The 16,730-nt window shown below is 34.8% G+C and overlaps 6 protein-coding genes across 10 annotated transcripts in view; 4 read left to right on the top strand and 2 right to left on the bottom strand.

The window, feature by feature from the left end:
* The first annotated feature begins 21 nt into the window (after positions 1–21).
* Positions 22–5,040, top strand: LOC100122455 (transcription termination factor 2-like). 2 transcript variants are annotated; one of them, XM_008211853.3, is made up of 13 exons: positions 22–500; positions 866–1,183; positions 1,363–1,526; positions 1,681–1,809; positions 1,904–2,008; positions 2,082–2,495; positions 2,572–2,736; positions 2,821–3,062; positions 3,137–3,629; positions 3,707–4,029; positions 4,104–4,271; positions 4,350–4,549; positions 4,643–5,040. In XM_008211853.3, the coding sequence occupies exons 1-13, from the start codon at positions 307–309 to the stop codon at positions 4,776–4,778; spliced, it is 3,051 nt and encodes a 1,016-aa protein (XP_008210075.1). In that variant the 5' UTR covers positions 22–306; the 3' UTR covers positions 4,779–5,040. The 2 variants fall into 2 exon arrangements, with proteins under 2 accessions (XP_008210075.1, XP_008210074.1); XM_008211852.4 differs by having other exon boundaries at positions 24–500; positions 866–1,234.
* Positions 5,041–5,187: 147 nt separating this feature from the next.
* Positions 5,188–10,497, top strand: LOC100122468 (multidrug resistance-associated protein 4). 2 transcript variants are annotated; one of them, XM_008211856.3, is made up of 15 exons: positions 5,188–5,371; positions 5,728–5,838; positions 5,905–6,039; positions 6,123–6,327; positions 6,390–6,615; positions 6,707–6,863; positions 6,936–7,185; positions 7,254–7,454; positions 7,526–7,812; positions 7,895–8,078; positions 8,166–8,503; positions 8,578–8,813; positions 8,901–9,131; positions 9,199–9,731; positions 9,801–10,497. In XM_008211856.3, exons 1-15 carry the CDS (start codon positions 5,343–5,345, stop codon positions 10,410–10,412), a joined length of 3,735 nt encoding a protein of 1,244 aa, XP_008210078.1. In that variant the 5' UTR covers positions 5,188–5,342; the 3' UTR covers positions 10,413–10,497. The 2 variants fall into 2 exon arrangements, with proteins under 2 accessions (XP_008210078.1, XP_016843863.1); XM_016988374.3 differs by having other exon boundaries at positions 7,275–7,454; positions 9,801–10,489.
* LOC100122478 (DNA replication complex GINS protein SLD5) lies at positions 10,487–11,926 on the bottom strand. Its single transcript, XM_001606034.6, has 3 exons — positions 11,756–11,926; positions 11,268–11,568; positions 10,487–11,195 (listed from the first exon to the last, which is right to left on the bottom strand). The coding sequence occupies exons 2-3, from the start codon at positions 11,525–11,527 to the stop codon at positions 10,742–10,744; spliced, it is 714 nt and encodes a 237-aa protein (XP_001606084.1). The 5' UTR covers positions 11,528–11,568; positions 11,756–11,926; the 3' UTR covers positions 10,487–10,741.
* Positions 11,927–12,187: 261 nt separating this feature from the next.
* On the bottom strand, positions 12,188–15,645 carry LOC100122490 (transmembrane protein 18). Of its 2 annotated transcripts, none has more exons than XM_031930366.2 (5): positions 15,107–15,645; positions 14,130–14,247; positions 13,998–14,052; positions 13,843–13,936; positions 12,188–13,763 (listed from the first exon to the last, which is right to left on the bottom strand). In XM_031930366.2, the coding sequence occupies exons 1-5, from the start codon at positions 15,167–15,169 to the stop codon at positions 13,608–13,610; spliced, it is 486 nt and encodes a 161-aa protein (XP_031786226.1). In that variant the 5' UTR covers positions 15,170–15,645; the 3' UTR covers positions 12,188–13,607. The 2 variants fall into 2 exon arrangements, with proteins under 2 accessions (XP_031786226.1, XP_031786225.1); XM_031930365.1 differs by lacking the exon at positions 15,107–15,645 and adding an exon at positions 14,492–14,530.
* The window catches only part of LOC100122559 (chitotriosidase-1), a 26,804-nt gene continuing 25,649 nt past the window's right edge, over positions 15,576–16,730 (top strand). The window contains exon 1 of the mRNA XM_008211857.4: positions 15,576–15,749. Coding sequence (XP_008210079.1) covers positions 15,735–15,749 — 15 coding nt within the window. The 5' untranslated portion in view covers positions 15,576–15,734. The remainder of the gene's footprint in view (positions 15,750–16,730) is intronic.
* The window catches only part of LOC100122549 (probable chitinase 2), a 22,192-nt gene continuing 21,123 nt past the window's right edge, over positions 15,662–16,730 (top strand). The window contains exon 1 of one of the 2 annotated variants that reach the window (XM_008211860.3): positions 15,662–15,749. The gene's annotated coding sequence lies outside the window, so the exon portion shown is untranslated. The remainder of the gene's footprint in view (positions 15,750–16,730) is intronic. The other variant, XM_032598904.1, reaches the window with a different exon arrangement.

The following is a 16,730-nucleotide window of genomic DNA, read 5'->3' as shown; positions in this document are numbered from 1 at the left end:
TGTCGCCCCGAACGATTCTAGCGATTCTCACCAGATCCCGCGAAACAAAAACGGCGGGCCGCGAGCGCGAGTGCCGGCGATTTTTCCTCGCAAGCTCAGTCCTGTCGGGTCCCGGCGCTTCGAGTCGCAACGTCTATTTCCGTCGTTTCTGTCGGAATCGTATCCTGGAATTTTTCGCATCTTCATCGATAATAATGTTCCATCCTATTCTAATATGGATATTAGCTGGTGCCGGATTTGTTTAGTCTAGTTTAAGATTTTTTGGTTTACGTATAAACAAGTGGAGAAGAGAAAAGCGGCTTCGATATGGGTTTTTACCGAAGAAGTTGGGGCTGGAGTAGCAGAGGCGGCGGTAAATCAAAGGCAACAAAGAAGAAGCCGACCGTTAGTGATTTGTTGGAGCCCACCACATCCAGGACGAGAATCACCAGGTCCAATTCCGGGTTGAGCCAGCCGGGCACTTCCACGAGGGTCACCAGGACGAACTCGGCACTGCAGAGGTAAATATTAGGATTTTTGTTTTCTTTGTTGCTGCGCGGCCTGGCAGCGCCTCCGCGGGTTTTCTTTGGCGAAACGAAATACCTTTCGTCATTGAAACTCGAACTTTTGTGGTCTGTTTATGATTAGTCATTTCTGGCTAGAAAGGATTCATGTTCTGAACTTTTATATTTTTCTGGCAAAGGACTGTTTACAATCATTTTGGGTAGGTTGACATTTTAGTTCGAAAGAATGTCCTGCTAGTGGTTTTGCATTTGTATTTGGGAGATTTCATTTTTCTTAAATTCTTAAGTTTTTGTTCGAAAGATAGGATTATGAATGTTCTGCTAGTTGTTTTGCTCTATTTTTAAAAGCAAAAATTTCTTAGATTGCAGCGTGTACAAGAGATTTGTTCTGAAAGTGAGTCAGAAAATGATCACACAGACATCAGCGATGATGAGGATTCTTCAGAGTATGCTAGTGATGCTGACTATACTGACAGCGAGGATGCTCCTCAAGAGCATTTGGTTAACGTTGACACCAACGATGATAATCATTCTCAAGAATGTTCGATCATTGCTGCTGGTGACGATGCTTCTTCAAATGAGCCTGCCAGTGTATTCTCTAATTCAAATGAGAAGCAGAAAACTCCTGCTGAACATGACGACAGTGGCACTTGTTTTAAGTCTCCTTTTTCCATACAAAGGTCATCTTCACTTAAAATGGATGAGGATTTTGATATTGACGCATTTATTAGGTAAAATATAATTATTCAATGTTAACTTGTCTCTTTTTCCAAAATTTAGTAATATTGATCTACTAAATGCGTTTATAAAACTAAAATATCAATATGAAAGTCTTAAAAAAATTTTTTTACATTTATAGCAATGCCAATAAACCTGAAGAAGTCACAACCAATATGAGTGAGAGTGGTATTGGTAAAGAAATCTCGGATGAAGACTTCTTAGACATGTTTCCAAAAGTTGATTTAAACAAGATGAATCAAGTTGAGAAACCAAAAGCAACTCCAAAATGCAAGCCACTAAAAGGCAAGAAAATTTCGATTGCTGAATGTGCGATTGGAAATTCTAGTAGTTCTAAAGTAGAGAGTAACATGGATACTCCTAGCACTTCAAAAGGCTTCTAATTTTTCAATTCTAATATTCTATTTATATAGATTCTTACATTACTTTTTTTTTATAGCTAATTTAGGACCGTTGAGACGTCGTTTAGTCAAAATTGCCGCCCAAAATCGTTCAATTGCTGAATATGCAATGCCCACATCTAGTATCCCTGTGGAGAGTGACATGGTTACTCCAAGCACATCAAAAGGTGAGTCTTGCTAACTTGTTTATTTTATAGTTCTGCTCGAAGGCGCGTGTACGCAGAAATTTTTTATTCTTGTCAATTGTTACATTATTCATAGGTAACAGAGGATCAAATAGTTTAGCGGTAAAACGACGTCTAAGCGATGAATTGTCCTTTGACAATGATGATATTGAGAACAAATATCCGAAGCAACCTAAATTAGGTAATATTTATTGGCTATGATTTTTTAGAAAATTTTTCCAAGAAATAATTTTTAGTAGATTAATTTTTTTTAGAAACGATTCCGAAAATTGAGAAAGATTTTGATATTAAATTGCGAAGTCCATTGAAAAATAAAGATCTAAATACAGAAGATGACGAAACTGACGAAGAAATGCTGGAGAATCTAAAGGATTATGAGTTTCCAAATTTGGCAGAAGACATCAATTTTGATGTCAGTGCAATTCCCAGTGATGTCCATACAACTTTTCGAGGAAATGTGGGGGAAAAGCGTATGGAAACGTTTCTTAGAGAGCGTTTCTTAACGAATGAATGCGTACAGAAGCTTCATCATTCTCTCACAAACATCCCTGTAGATGCTATCGAGAGAAACCCTTGTGGATTGCTGGTGCCACTGATGCCTCATCAAAGGCACGCGTTAAAATGGATGCGATGGAGAGAGGAACGACAGCCTAAGGGCGGAATCTTGGGTATTTTTAATTTACGTTTTTCATTGTTTTCAATATTTTCTTCAAGTATTTATAAACAAAATCAAATATTTTACAGCTGATGACATGGGACTGGGAAAAACTATCCAAATGATTTCTTTAATTTTGGCGGCCAAAAATGACCGAAAAGCAAAAGCCCGAGCTGACGGTGATTTAGACGCCGACACAGATGATGAACTTGATGAGGACTGGGGTCATGAACCGGATGATGAATCCCGTGAGAGTAAGGGAATTTTTTTATATGTATATATATTTTCGTATTAATTATATTCTTACTCAAGTACTAAAAAAAATATCTGTTCCACAGTTATAGATGGTAGAACGTTGGTGGTTTGTCCAGCATCTGTGCTTAGGCAGTGGGAAAGGGAGGTTCATACAAAATGTCGTAGAGGAATTCTACGAGTATTTGTTTACCATGGGCCAAACAGAAGGATAAGCGTTAAACAGTTGGCAAAGTACGACATAGTTCTCACAACATACCACCTTATTCAACAGGAACGGGAATTACATATAGCCCCATCAAGCAAAAAGAGCTCAAAAATATTTAAGGTAGTTACATTTATTTATTAAAAATGATGTCATTTGAATTGAATGAATATTTTACTATGTGTTATGTAATGTAGATCAAATGGGAACGAGTGATTTTGGATGAAGCTCATTACATCCGAAATTATCAAGGAAAAATTAGCATTTCCTCGTGCGAACTGTCAGCGAAAATCAAATGGGCACTTACTGGAACGCCGATACAAAATCGGAAATTGGATTTTTATGCACTATTAAAATTTCTTAAGTGTCATCCTTTCGATGATATACAACTTTGGCGAAGATGGGTAAGTCCAGATACAGAGGAAGCTACTCACCGCCTGCAAGTTATTACGACAACGCTGATGCTCAGGCGTACAAAGACCGAGTTAATAGCTAAAGGAGCTATACAGTCGTTGCCCGAAAGAAGGTTCGATTTAATCGAAGTAGATTTAGATTCAGAGGAAAAAGTAGTGTATCAGAAACTACTTTTATACTCACAAACTTTTTTCAACGAGTTCTTGGAACAAAGAAAAGACCGAGAACATAAAAAAACATTTGGTTGTCACAGGCGAAGGAACATTGTGCAACAAGGTAAATTTTTTTTACAACTGCAAAATATGCATGTGTGATTTAAGTCTATACTAATCTATTTTTATTTATTTTTGCAGAAGTTCCAGACAGAATTACCAGATTAATGTTGGTTTTGATGAAACATCATGATGAAATCGACAATTATTATATTTTAGTTTTGATATTAAGGCTTCGTCAAATGTGTTGCCATCCGTCATTGATAAAATCAATGCTCGACAATCCTGATGTTGATCTTGGATCAACCGAAAATCTTATAGAGAATAAGAACTGCAGAGAAGAAATCCTAAAAGAGCTGGACAAATTGACATCTGATGATGAAGACGAAATCGACGAGGAAATGGTTCGAGGAGTAATGTCTCGGACCAATCGTGTTTTTGATAAAGACAGACGAAGTTCGAAGGTAATGTCGACCTTTATAAGTTTTATTCAAATAATTAAATATATTGTTACTCAAATGCAATTATTTTTCTTCAGGTTAGAGCAGTTCTAGATGTTGTTAATAGTGTTTTAGAAAAAGGAGAGAAGGTTATCATAGTGTCGCAATGGACCAAATTCCTAGATATCATTGCAAGTAACCTGTGTCTTATGGAAGGTGCCTATTTCGAAATGTTCACTGGTAAAGTGGCCGTAAAAAATAGACAGGTATACTATCACTATAAATAAAATGTTTTATTTTTTGTTTTGTTTTTAAATCAAAATATTAATAATTATTGGTTGCAGGAAATAGTTGATAGGCTGAACGACAGTGATAACAAACTAAATGTCTTACTTTTATCTCTGACTGCTGGCGGAGTAGGTCTGAATTTAGTTGGAGCAAACAATTTACTCTTGATTGATCTGCACTGGAATCCACAATTGGAAACTCAAGCTATGGACAGACTTTACAGATTTGGTCAAGAAAATAATGTCCATATCTACAAGTAATTTTCTTTAATATTATAAACCATATAATTATCTTATAAAATCCATTACTTATCTTTTTTTTCTTGATCGAATAAAATTTTATATTACAGATTCGTATGCAGAGATACAATCGAAGAAAAAGTAAAAAAACTTCAAGATATGAAGTTGGCAATCGCAAATAATGTTTTGTCCGGATCTATCAGCAATAGATTAACAATCGAAGACCTTAAGTTATTGTTTTCATAAATTGCGTTATTATAACATTTGTTTGTCGAGATGTAAATGTAAATACGTTCATGTATCGTTAGCGTATATATTATTATAACCATGTTTTGTTAGCGTTTGTGTATATTTATTACACTGCCAGTCTCCATTTAGAAACAGAGTTGTATCTATAGTAAAAACGTATTCTTGTTACGTCTAGAATTTTTATGACACATGATATATAAAATTCTATGTTGTATTTATTTCAACATTTGTGCTTGAATGTAGTTTTACTCGAATGAAATCTGGATTTTTAATTTATTTTATCAAGTAAAACTTGATTTATACAACAATTCTAGTTTAAAGTATTCGCGGTGATTCAGGTCATCAACAGTCACTATACGCAAGAGCATGCGACAAACAGACGAACAGACTTTTGATAGACATTACCTCTTCTGCTTTCCACGTACTGACTTTATGTTTTATATTCCAGTGTCGGATATCTCCGGCACTGTTCGCACAAGGAATTCGTTACTTTTAACATCGGGACTAATATATAAATTTATACTCCAGTAGTTCAATTTTCATCTTTTTTTCCTTCAAAAAATGAACATTTTTAACAAGTTATTCTTTTGGTAAGAATTTACATTTGACTTTTCACCAATAATAAAACTTATAATTTATGAAATAAATGTTTTTATGCATGCGTATAATGTACTACTTTGGTTTGTACGGTTTGTTGGTTTCTTTAGTAAATGGTTCAATAATTATTGCGAGAAAAATTGTGTCAAGTATTATAAATTTAGGTTTAGCTTTCTGTTAATTTTATGTACGTGTGCGCGGAGTTATATATAGTTCGCTGTGCCGACGATAAACTCGCGGGATCCCCCTCGTTCTTTACTTTCAAGAACCGCTGTGCGCGGGATAACCAAACTAGTACAAGTTGAATCTTTTGTAACGTGTTTTTCGTTATTCAACGATTTATCAACAGGTGGTTGAAACCAATATTCTTTCGCGAGAAACACAAAAGTCTGGATGTAGATGATTTGCACAACGTTTTACCAGAATTCTCCAGTAAATCACTTGGGGATCGATTGGAAAGGTAAAGAAAAGTTTAATAATAATGATAAACAAGTTTAGCAGCATAAAAAGACATTTTTTTTGCCAGCGCATGGTTTGAAGAATTAAAAAACCATAAATTTACAAACCGAAAGCCTAGTTTATTCCAAGCTTTGTGTAAAACTTTTGGCGGACTATTTTGGTACTACAGTATTCACGTTTTCATCATATGTGTGATTTTAAGGTAACACGACGTTTTTCACATAAAAAAATTGAACAAGACTTAAAATCAGTTTGATTAAATTATATAAGTACTCAAATTTTCAGAGGTCTTTTGCCTTTTACTCTCGGACTTTTAATCTGGCACTTTGATTCTCGCTCGGATTCCACGACTCAAGATGCTTGTCTTTGTGCTGTTGCTCTTCTGGCAATGATAGTGCTCCAAGCAATGGTAGGACATCATTCAGTAGCAGGTAGAAAAGAAGTAGGAATGAGAATTTCGATAGCTATCTCGTCATTGGTGCATAGAAAGGTAAATTACGTCGCACTGCAGGTGCAATATTTTTTACGGGGATTTGATGACTGTTTTTTTAGATCCTTCGTCTTTCAATTTCATCGTCGAACGAGTTTAACACTGGAAGCATTATAAACATATTATCCAACGATGTGGCAAAATTCGAAGACGTCTGCATGTTCTGGCACTATGTTTGGGTCTTGCCAATTCAAGGTATTGTAATGGCTTATTTCATTTGGAACAACGTAGGCGTGTCTTCTTTGGCTGGTATATTTTTTCTCGTCATCCAGACCGTTCCCGTTCAAAGTAAGAGCTTAGTAAATAATAAATAAATAATTTAATTGATCTTATCAAAGTGCTGTATTTAAATTTTATTTACACAAATATTTAATTTCAGAACATTTGGCCAAAGTAACAGCAAAGATTAGGGCGAAAGTTGCGAGTAAGACCGACGAAAGAGTTCGCTTGATGAGTGAGATAGTGCGAGGGATTCGTGTGATAAAAATGTACACCTGGGAGAAACCCTTTGAAAATCTAGTATTCCTTGCAAGAAGGTAAATGAAAACAACAGATCTTGTAGTCTAATATTCAAAGCAAGCGTCAAATTCATGTGCCGTTTATTATAGATATGAAGTGGATGCTATCGCTGTGAAATCTTACATGCGGGGAGTCAGCGCGGCGACATCCGTCTTCGCTGAGAGCACGAGTATGTTCTTCATCATAATGACTTATGTTCTGCTTGGCAATGCTCTGGAGGCCAGTGTGGTGTACTCAGTGGCTCAGTACTTTAGTATGATTAAGGTCATGATTACTGTTTTTTATCCACGAGCTCTTTCCTCAGCTGCCGAGGCTCGAGTTTCCCTCAAGCGTATCGAGGTAAGGAAGCGAAGAATTGAAAATCGTTATTTTTGTTGTTCATTGTATTTTGTTATTATTTTTTATAGGATTTTTTATTTTTGGATGAGGTTGATTCGAAGATGAATCTCGAGGATGTTAAAAAGAGAAAAGGCAGTGCCCGCATTATTATTGAAGATCTGAGCGCTTCTTGGTCGAGAAGCACGACTGAGCAAGTTTTACAAAATATCAATTTGAAAATCTCAGCTGGTGAGCTGTGCATTTTAGCTGGTCCGACAGGCTCAGGAAAAGTACGCGAACACGTATCAATAAAATGAAAAGCAATCAATAACAGAGTTTAATTCACACTTTTGATTTACAGTCAACGCTTTTAAAAACTATCCTTGGAGAACTGCAGGTAAATTCTGGACAGATTAAGGTAGACGGCCAAGTCTCATACGCTTCCCAAGAACCCTGGCTATTTGCCGGAACCGTAAAGAACAACATATTGTTTGGTCAAGATTATGACAAAGAGAAATATGATCGAGTCGTGAGCGCTTGTGCCTTGAAAAATGATTTCGAGTCGCTACTGAATGGAGATGAAACGTACGTTGGTGATCGAGGCGCTATGCTCAGTGGTGGTCAGTGTGCGAGGGTTAACTTGGCGAGGTATTATTTTTAAATTTTTAAATGATTTGATGAAAAAAATGGCTTCCGCGATTGATACAATGACTTGGTTTCTTTCCTTTAGAGCAATTTATAGAGATGCGGATATATACTTGATTGACGATGCACTGGCAGCAGTCGATAGTAAAGTGGGCAAATTTGTATTCGATAATTGCATCAATGGATTGCTAAAGGAAAAAATTAAAATTCTGATAACTCACAATTTTCAGTACTTTCAAGAAGCCGATCAGATTATCGTTATAAACGATGTAAGTAGTTTCTGCATCAATTTATTATAAAAATATGCAGTTTTTGAATGAACAAGACTAACACAGATAACGACTCATCTGTCATAGGGTCAAATAGATTACTCGGGTACTTTTTCTCATCTTATCGATTACCGCTTACTTGAGCTACCTCAACATACATCAAGTCCTGTAGTAAATAAAACACCGCTAAAAGATGAAAGCTCAATTCAAAACGGACTCGAATTAAAATTCACTGAAAATAAATCAACGAAGGTGATGATTGATGAGAAAGACAAGCTTTTGAAAAGCAAACAATTATCTACTAGTTCTATGTGCTGGAGATATTTCAGAGCTGGAGGCTCGATTTTTGCGTTGCTCTGTTTGGTACTGAACTTCGTTTTGGCACAAGCTTCCGTCACTGGATGTGATTATTGGTTGGCTCATTGGTACGTTTTCGTCATAATATACTTTATAAATAGCTTTCTTATATATTTACACTAATTTGTTGACGTCATTACAGGATTAAGCAAGAGGAGAGTCAAGTTAAAACTCATACAAATAATAGTAGTGTTTCAATTGAACTAAGATTTGCTCTTTACGTTTTCGCGGGTTTACTGCTAGCTAGTGTCATCATGTGGACTGCAAGCAGTCTTTTCTATTACAAAATCTGTATGACTGCAAGTAGAAAATTACATAATCAAATGTTTTCGTGTCTTTTAAAGTCCCCTATGCGCTTTTATGAAATCAACCCTTCGGGTGAGTCATAATACAACTAACGAATATAATTTTATAGTGTGTTACTAATAATTAATAATTGCTCATCATGCAACTGGTTGATTACAGGAAGAATTCTGAACAGATTCTCAAAAGATATTGGACTGGTTGACGAAACTTTGCCGACCACGACACTCGATGCATTGCAAGTGCTGTTAAAAATAATTGGTGTGAGCATCCAGGTTTTAATTATAAACTGGTGGTCAATAGTTCCCATGATCATAATGAGCACCAGTTGTTGGAAATTGAAAAATGTGTACTTGCCGACCGCTCAAAATATAAAACGTTTAGAGAGCAAAGGTATTTTTTTAAACAGTGATTCTCGTTCATGCTTTGATATTGTTTTTAAATAAATTTAATTTTACAGCAAAAAGTCCAGTGTATTCTCATGTCAATTCAACTATGTCTGGTCTTGCTACAATTCGCTCAGCAGAAGCTCAAGAAAAATTGAAAGCAGAATTCGATTCATTGCAGAACGTCCACACGTCTGCTCACTATCTCAATATAGTGTCATCGTCAGCTTTTGGTTTTTATATTGATATTTTGTCTGTTAGTCTGTTAGCATTCGTCGTTTTTTGTTTTATAATTCTCAAAGACAGTAATACTTTTGCTGGAATAGTAGGACTGGCGATAACTCAGATTCTCATGCTGTACGGATCGGTTCAATACGGTCTTCGACAAACGACTGAGATGATGACGCAAATGATAAGTGTAGAGAGAATTTTTCAGTTCACAAGTTTGGAGCAGGAAGGTCCATTTGTAACTAATGATTATAACACATTATCAAAGAATTGGCCGCAGAACGGTCAAATTAAGTTTGATCATTTATCTTTGAAATACTCAGATGAAGATGAACTAGTTTTGAAAGATATAAATCTGAGCGTTAGGCCAGGAGAGAAGGTAAGATACAAGATGAATTTTAATGAAGTTGTAAACCTGATGTATTAATAAATTATTGATTATTCTTAGATTGGAGTCGTCGGTCGAACTGGAACAGGAAAGTCATCTCTTATTTCTGCATTATTTCGACTAGTAAATTCAGATGGTTCTATATTTATAGACGATATTGATATTAAAAAGATCGGACTTCACGATCTTCGTAGTAGAATATCTATCATACCTCAAGATCCTGTGCTATTTACTGCCACATTGAGGACTAATCTTGATCCGGCGCAGAAGTATAATGATGACGTTATTTGGCAAGCATTAGAAGATGTAGAATTAAAGAGTAAATTTAATACCTTAGATCATCAAATCGAAAATGGAGGCAACAATCTCAGTACTGGACAAAAACAACTTTTGTGTCTAGCTAGAGTCATCATGGCAAAAAATAAAATTTTAATCCTTGATGAAGCTACAGCTAATGTTGATCTAAGTACCGATGAAATAATTCAGAAAACTATAAGAATGAGATTTTCAAATTGTACCATTATAACTATTGCACATAGACTGAATACAATTTTAGACAGTGATAAAATCTTGGTGATACACCAAGGTGAAGCAGTTGAATTTAACACTCCACAAAATTTATTGCAACTAAAAGATGGATATTTTTCTAATATGATGAACTGTATTCTGTGATATTTGTAAGATTTTTAGTTTTATATAATATGTAATGGTACGATAATAATTAAGTAAAAAAATACATGACATTATTACATAAATAGTATTAAATTTTATTTACCTTGACAGTTCTTGTAGAACTGAACGATGAAAAAATATAAATATTGACTAAACTTATCAAGTTGATATTATTTAATGCATAATTTAAACATTAGTTTTCACAACAATTTCTTGCATGAGTTGTCCTACAATAAAGGCCACCTTATAAATTTAACAATATTTTTATGTACACATTCATTCAAGACCCTAAGTTTGAACAGTTTTCTATTTACACTGATTTATATTGATCATATCAACTGCACATCTCCAGTTTTAACTAAATGGGCAATAGCACTGTATTGTATAATGTGTTGTGAACCCTCTTCAAAATCAACTTCTATATCATTGCCTGGGATCAAAATTCCCAAAGCAGCTTTATTTGCGCTGACAAAAACATGTTTATTCATATTTGGCTTGGATGCCATTTTATTCAGTTCAAATTCTTTGATTCTTGGAGGTATATATTGTAAGGCAACAGCAGTGAACAAATTCTCAACGCTAGATATATACTCTCTAGCAAATTTAGCTTCAGCAGTTGTCATAAAATGTTCATTCACATCACGTTTAGCATCCTCTGATAATAAGTGAATGGCATATTCTTCTATTTTTTCAAGCCTTTTTCTAAGGTAACTTGATATCACAAATCTTATTCTACTTAATTCCATCGTATGAATATTTAGACGAATGTCTCCTTTTTTCAATCTAAAAATAATAAAATGATTTTATATATTTAGATCAATAATGGGCTATTCAGTACTAAATAAAGTAATTTACTTTTTTAAATTATTTTCCATGTGCACTATGTGTTCCAGCATGGTCTCGACAAGTGGCAATTGATGGGGCAAGAGTTCCGGAGCAAATTTTTCATTGAGCCAAGCATTTTCAAGTGCTTGTATCGCTTGTGCAGCTGTCATCTCTTCATCGTCACTTTCTTCTATCTCAGGCTCATCGATATGAATATTTTCAATATTATCTGTGTTTTCTTCAGTGACATCATTTTCTGTTTCGAAGTTTTCCATGTCTTCTGTATCCATTTTTTCAGCTATGTTAATGTAGTATTAAATTTGGAGAAAATCTATATGCGAATGTAACAATAAAATGTAAATAAAAGAACATTATTTAGATGTGACGGTTTTTTAAATTTCACTATCAGGTTAAAGAGGTTATATATTTGAGAGAACATGTAAGTGGTTTGAATAAATATTTTGTTATTCAAATTGACGCGCAACTATTACTGTTATATTATAATGACAAATAATTACCTTATTAATATGTTTATTTAATTGTATTTTCACTCATCGGTATAAATATTTTCATATATATATATATATATCAATGTATACTTTCAGGAAAACAACACCGCGAAGACCGCGGGAGAAAATATGGAGTTTTTGCGCGCCGATATATTGGACGCATGCGCGTAGACAAGTCACGTGGTACTTGATGCGAATATAATAATCATAGTAGGTTTTGAAATATAAGAAAGAAAGATGAGTTGTTCATTGTATGAACGGCCCAAGGAGCGCAGGCCAAACAAGGCATATTGCTCAAATAAATACTTGTTCAATACAGTGCATTTCTATAAGAATCTATAAAGAATGAAAGTCAATAAGTTAGAAAAAAACTTATAACCGTTTTAAAAAGCATACAAACGTAAAAAATTACACGATAAGAAAGCATAATTACCAATGAAATATTTTTTTGCACAAATACTTTATTATACAATAATTAACTGACGTAATTGTTCGAATAAGAATGAATTATCAGGCAAGAAAAAATGCACCTGCCTCACTCTTGTTAAACAAGTTAATTATGATCTTACGAAATCTTTGATTTCATAGACCCTAGCGTTTTAATATTGTAACTGTTGTCGAGCGTTCCAATACATTAATAACGATGCAAAAGCAGTAAATATATAACGTATATAGTACGAGTTATGATCTAAAATTTCAATAAGTACATACTTCGCACCCTCAAGTTCGTTCGCATTCTTTGTTATTAGCCAATGAATGGAACGAGAAAAGCCGCAGGAAAATCACTCAACATTCAATAAAAAATTTTCTCACCACAATTGCAAATACATTGCTTCACTAAGAGAGATATGCAGTGTAATTTCATACTTGCATTAGTATCTTCAAACTAAGAATAATTTAGGATTTCAGATAGAATTTCGGATACAGTAATAGCTCGTAGTAAGAAAAGTTGAATATACTTAAAACTTAATTATAGCAATAGAGATTCAAGCAAAGATTCCATCTGATTGATGTAAATTGATATCTTGAGCAATCTCCCTAATTGTTCTGAGATAGAGTGATGTATCTAGTATGCGTTATTTTCAATACTTGTCTTATTAAATATTAATACAAATGTATCAAGCTTTGTTTGAAAATTGACGAAAAACTATAAAAAGTCGTTTTTTTTTATTTTTAGTCTTAAGCTTAGTAAATGTATTAAAAATTATATGAAAAGCAGTTGACTGTTTTGCTGACCAGCGACAATACTTCATAAAAGGCTTAAAATAGTTACTGCAGATCTCTCAAGACTTTTTTTTAAATTTAACTAGTTGTCTGACAACAATTCGCCTTGATATATCAATAATAGTAATTCATTTGTAGTAATATAGGCATATACAATTTATCCTTCTGGGTTTATTAATTTAGTCGATATTTTATCTAGTAGCTAGCCTCGGCACTATATTTAGAATTATTGCGAAAATGACTTTCCAAAAAAGAGGCTTACTATTTAAAAAAGAACGTGTCTCATGTAAAGATTTACCAAATTGTTATATACTAACTATTGGAATCTTTTTTCTCTCTCAGTTTGGTTGGAGTGCAGTATTCGATTTTTAATTTTCACTATTTGTCGAAGCACTGCTAGTAAAGCAAAACCTAGTCTGTTTTCCCCGTCCTAATGCAGCATGTTCCTTCAGAGCATTTCAATTTTTTTTTGTTTTTTCTTTCTGAAGAAGCTTAAGCTTTGTGATTGCCAATTACTAATGCGAAGCAACTTCAATGCGATTCTTCTTGAATCCATAGATCATATCACTTTGTTGCACATTTTTTGGAGAAAAATGTATGTATCTCTGGTGTATGGCTGACTAGAACTTGGTTCCCTTTAATCCTTTTTCTTTTCAGTACGACTGGAAATGTTATTGGTTCCATTTGATGCATCTGTGGTAGGTGTTGTTGTCAGTCTATTTTTTGCTTGCTGACGAAGTTGAGCTCTTTTTAGGCTTGTCATTAATTGACTTGATTGGTACAGCCAGCTTGCCTGGGTTAAAAAATTTAAAATTTACTTGCTGAGAAAAAATCTATGAAAAATCCAAATCAACTTAAATTATTTAACTTACCACCATTATCATGCAGTTCATTAAAATTGGTACAGAAAATACAATTGATATAAATAACCCTTTGGAGTCAAAATATTGTTGTCTCGAGAAAACCCTGAAAATATTGAGGTGTCATTAAAATCTTGGCTTGACAAATTAATGATTTTTAAACTTACATCCAGTTTGTGGCAGCTACTTCATTGATACTCTCAGAGAAATAAACCAACAACACTGAAACGAAAACAAAGATTATGAAGTTTATTGAACTGGCTTGAATTGTCAAGTAAAAATTTTATGTATGTACTTACAGAGAACAAGGAACAACAAAATCTGGAAGTTTGCGTGATTCCTCGTCATCAGTGCTGTCATTGTGACAGCTATGTGAAATGTCAACAGCAACGCTAGCCATGGGTCCCTCCAGTCAATCTGAAATAACCATGGTCAGGTAAGAATTGTTATTATCCTTTTGATATTTATAAGTATATTGTAGCGAGCATTTAATTATTTCTACTGAATTTGTTATCTAGAGAATTGCGAAACTTTTAAGAGTCATGATGCAAACTTTGACTGTTTTGGCTACAACTGTCAGTTCCCCTTATCTTTTGAATTGTTATCAACAGCTTTGTAGAGACATCGAACCATATCAATGAAAAGCCCCTATCAAAATCACCTGATTCATTGAATAATAAATCATTGTTAAAGCAGTGTAACCGAATGAAAAAATGCAGAACCAATAGGAAATCAGACCAGGAAAATATTCTGTGCAGTCGATTATATATTCCAGTTTATATAAAGCAAGCATATTTATAAGGTTTCCTTTGAAAAACTACAAAATACATGGCTACACTCTCTAGCCTGCAGTGCACACAAACTATACTATACGCCGTGACTATTCAGATGGATCAATTAAAACAATCCACTAGACACAGTCATGAGTATTCAACAATTTCAGACTTTCTTATCTACAAACCACATCAATACAGAGCACAATAATTCTGCACTAATCTGCCACATAATTAGCTGCAAATATTGCACGTAGAAAAATGAATAAGTAGCAAAAATCGACTCCCTAAAAAAAAGCCTCAAGCCCTGACGTATATCACTGCATTTATCAGGAAACTTTTAATTTCACTTGACGTTATGATAACGCTATATAGTATACACACACGGAACGAGTCCTTAACCTAAAAACCGCACCAAGGTCCAATATTTACTCGCGAGAACTTCCCGCACCGGCACCGGAAAAACTACAAATTATCGAATCCCTAATGAACAAGAAACTCACACTCTGCAGGAAGGGCCAGACCCCGTCGATGGTGTCGGTCGCGACGAACTGCCGATCCGACATGTCGCATCAATTAAATCTCACTATATGTATATGTAAACCGTCGCACGAAAACTGCAGCTGTCTCGTTAATCTCGTTATATTTAATATAGGTATCCCAACACAGGCACGTATGTACAACACTATCTTCCGTCTCGCTCCGGTCTACTATACTGCAGTCTCTGCAGCCGCGGCGAACAACGCCAAGTATACAAGAACGCGATTCGCGAACACGATGCGGTCATTCGAATGTATATATGCTTATAGCCGTTCCTTTTTTTTCCTCTTTGCAGTTCACGCCTTCTTGTGTTTACGTGCGCGGTGGTGTCGCCAGCGCGGGACTGAACGCGACGCTTTTTGCGGGTGATGCGATGTTATTTTTTTCTTGACGCGGCCGACACTATTATTAAGTATACTTATATATATGAGTATGCAGAAAAAGTCAGTTCACTTGTACGTGCGCGGGCGGTGCGCGGCGCGCGGCGCGTCGACTGTGCGACAGAGACGAAGATGTGTACGATGTATACACCTATATGTGTACATGTAGGATGAGCAGTTATAATGACAGCTATAACCATCAGACAGTCAGATGAGAGAAAAAGTGGTGAGTATACGCGGTTTCATATAATATATACGTAATTGAGCCATTCGACGAGAAGCCGGACACTTTACGGTCGAGGTTTTGTATGTCTGAATGTTCTCTTTTTGGCAGATTTTCGCATTTTTCACGAATTTTAACCTATTTTAATTTGCTCGTCAATTTCGATAGGGATGGACATTTTGTCTATTTCATTTGAAAGTACAATAAAAAAAAAAACATTCTGATGAAGAAAGTGTTTAGTCCTATATATGATACATATGTATACCCATATTTACATAAGTGTCAGTATGTACATACATGTTTTAATCATTTTTACAAATTTTTCTAAAAGTGGGCTTAAAAAAATATTTCTTTTGCCTGCTTTTTCAGGCTGGTGAAAAAAAGTTAACTTTAGAGCCACTTTTTAGGTCTAAAGTGATCATTTTTAGACCGGTCTAAAAAAATAAATATACTATTTACACTGCAGGATCCCGTTGACGAATACTATCGAGCTCACTTCCGCATACAATTAGTGATAAAAACACATTGATTGTAATTTTTCGAGAGTCAGAAAAGAAGCTAATTTTCTAGAGGTTGCCCTGGTAGAAACGGTATCCGAGTTATTTGGAAATTCTGAGGTTGTTAATCGCAGAACTTGGTAGTTTTCTTTGTCAGTTTTTGTTACAAGATGTAACGCTTTTCAAAAACAGCTTGATCTAAGAACTGTCAAAGAACTAGGATAAAAAGCGTTACATCTTGTAACAAGACCTGACAAAGAAAACTATTCTTAGCTTTTTCACCATTTTAAATCGGCCAATTTCTACATGGAAGCAAAGAGAATGTATATTTAACATTGGTAGTATTATATAGATATAAAAGGTCCTTTAATTGATTTCATATCCTCGCGCTAATTGAAAATGTGATGAACTAAATTTCTTATTAATAAATAGGGTAAAGTGCCATACAAGGCCTCGTCAATCATGCTTTCCTGCTCAAGCTGAGCTT

Source organism: Nasonia vitripennis, chromosome 4 (assembly GCF_009193385.2).
Source record: "Nasonia vitripennis strain AsymCx chromosome 4, Nvit_psr_1.1, whole genome shotgun sequence".
Classification (NCBI taxonomy): domain Eukaryota; kingdom Metazoa; phylum Arthropoda; class Insecta; order Hymenoptera; family Pteromalidae; genus Nasonia; species Nasonia vitripennis.
This window is presented reverse-complemented; position numbering and strand designations above follow the sequence as displayed.

What these genes read in the sequence shown, in the direction of transcription:
- LOC100122455 (XM_008211852.4), top strand. Translation starts at nt 307, where the DNA reads ATGGGTTTTTACCGAAGAAGTTGGGGCTGGAGTAGCAGAGGCGGCGGT. An exon ending in TACTCCAAGCACATCAAAAG is followed by an intron (nt 1,810 to 1,903) that starts GTGAGTCTTGCT and finishes CATTATTCATAG; the next exon opens with GTAACAGAGGATCAAATAGT. An exon ending in TCCGAAGCAACCTAAATTAG is followed by an intron (nt 2,009 to 2,081) that starts GTAATATTTATT and finishes AATTTTTTTTAG; the next exon opens with AAACGATTCCGAAAATTGAG.
- LOC100122468 (XM_008211856.3), top strand. Translation starts at nt 5,343, where the DNA reads ATGAACATTTTTAACAAGTTATTCTTTTG. An exon ending in CGTCATTGGTGCATAGAAAG is followed by an intron (nt 6,328 to 6,389) that starts GTAAATTACGTC and finishes CTGTTTTTTTAG; the next exon opens with ATCCTTCGTCTTTCAATTTC. An exon ending in CTAGTATTCCTTGCAAGAAG is followed by an intron (nt 6,864 to 6,935) that starts GTAAATGAAAAC and finishes CGTTTATTATAG; the next exon opens with ATATGAAGTGGATGCTATCG.
- LOC100122478 (XM_001606034.6), bottom strand. Translation starts at nt 11,527, where the DNA reads ATGGATACAGAAGACATGGAAAACTTCGAAACAGAAAATGATGTCACT. An exon ending in ATGGAAAATAATTTAAAAAA is followed by an intron (nt 11,196 to 11,267) that starts GTAAATTACTTT and finishes TATTATTTTTAG; the next exon opens with ATTGAAAAAAGGAGACATTC.
- LOC100122490 (XM_031930366.2), bottom strand. Translation starts at nt 15,169, where the DNA reads ATGTCGGATCGGCAGTTCGTCGCGACCGACACCATCGACGGGGTCTGG. An exon ending in TCTGGCCCTTCCTGCAGAGT is followed by an intron (nt 14,248 to 15,106) that starts GTGAGTTTCTTG and finishes TGGTTATTTCAG; the next exon opens with ATTGACTGGAGGGACCCATG. An exon ending in GTAGCTGCCACAAACTGGAT is followed by an intron (nt 13,937 to 13,997) that starts GTAAGTTTAAAA and finishes CAATATTTTCAG; the next exon opens with GGTTTTCTCGAGACAACAAT.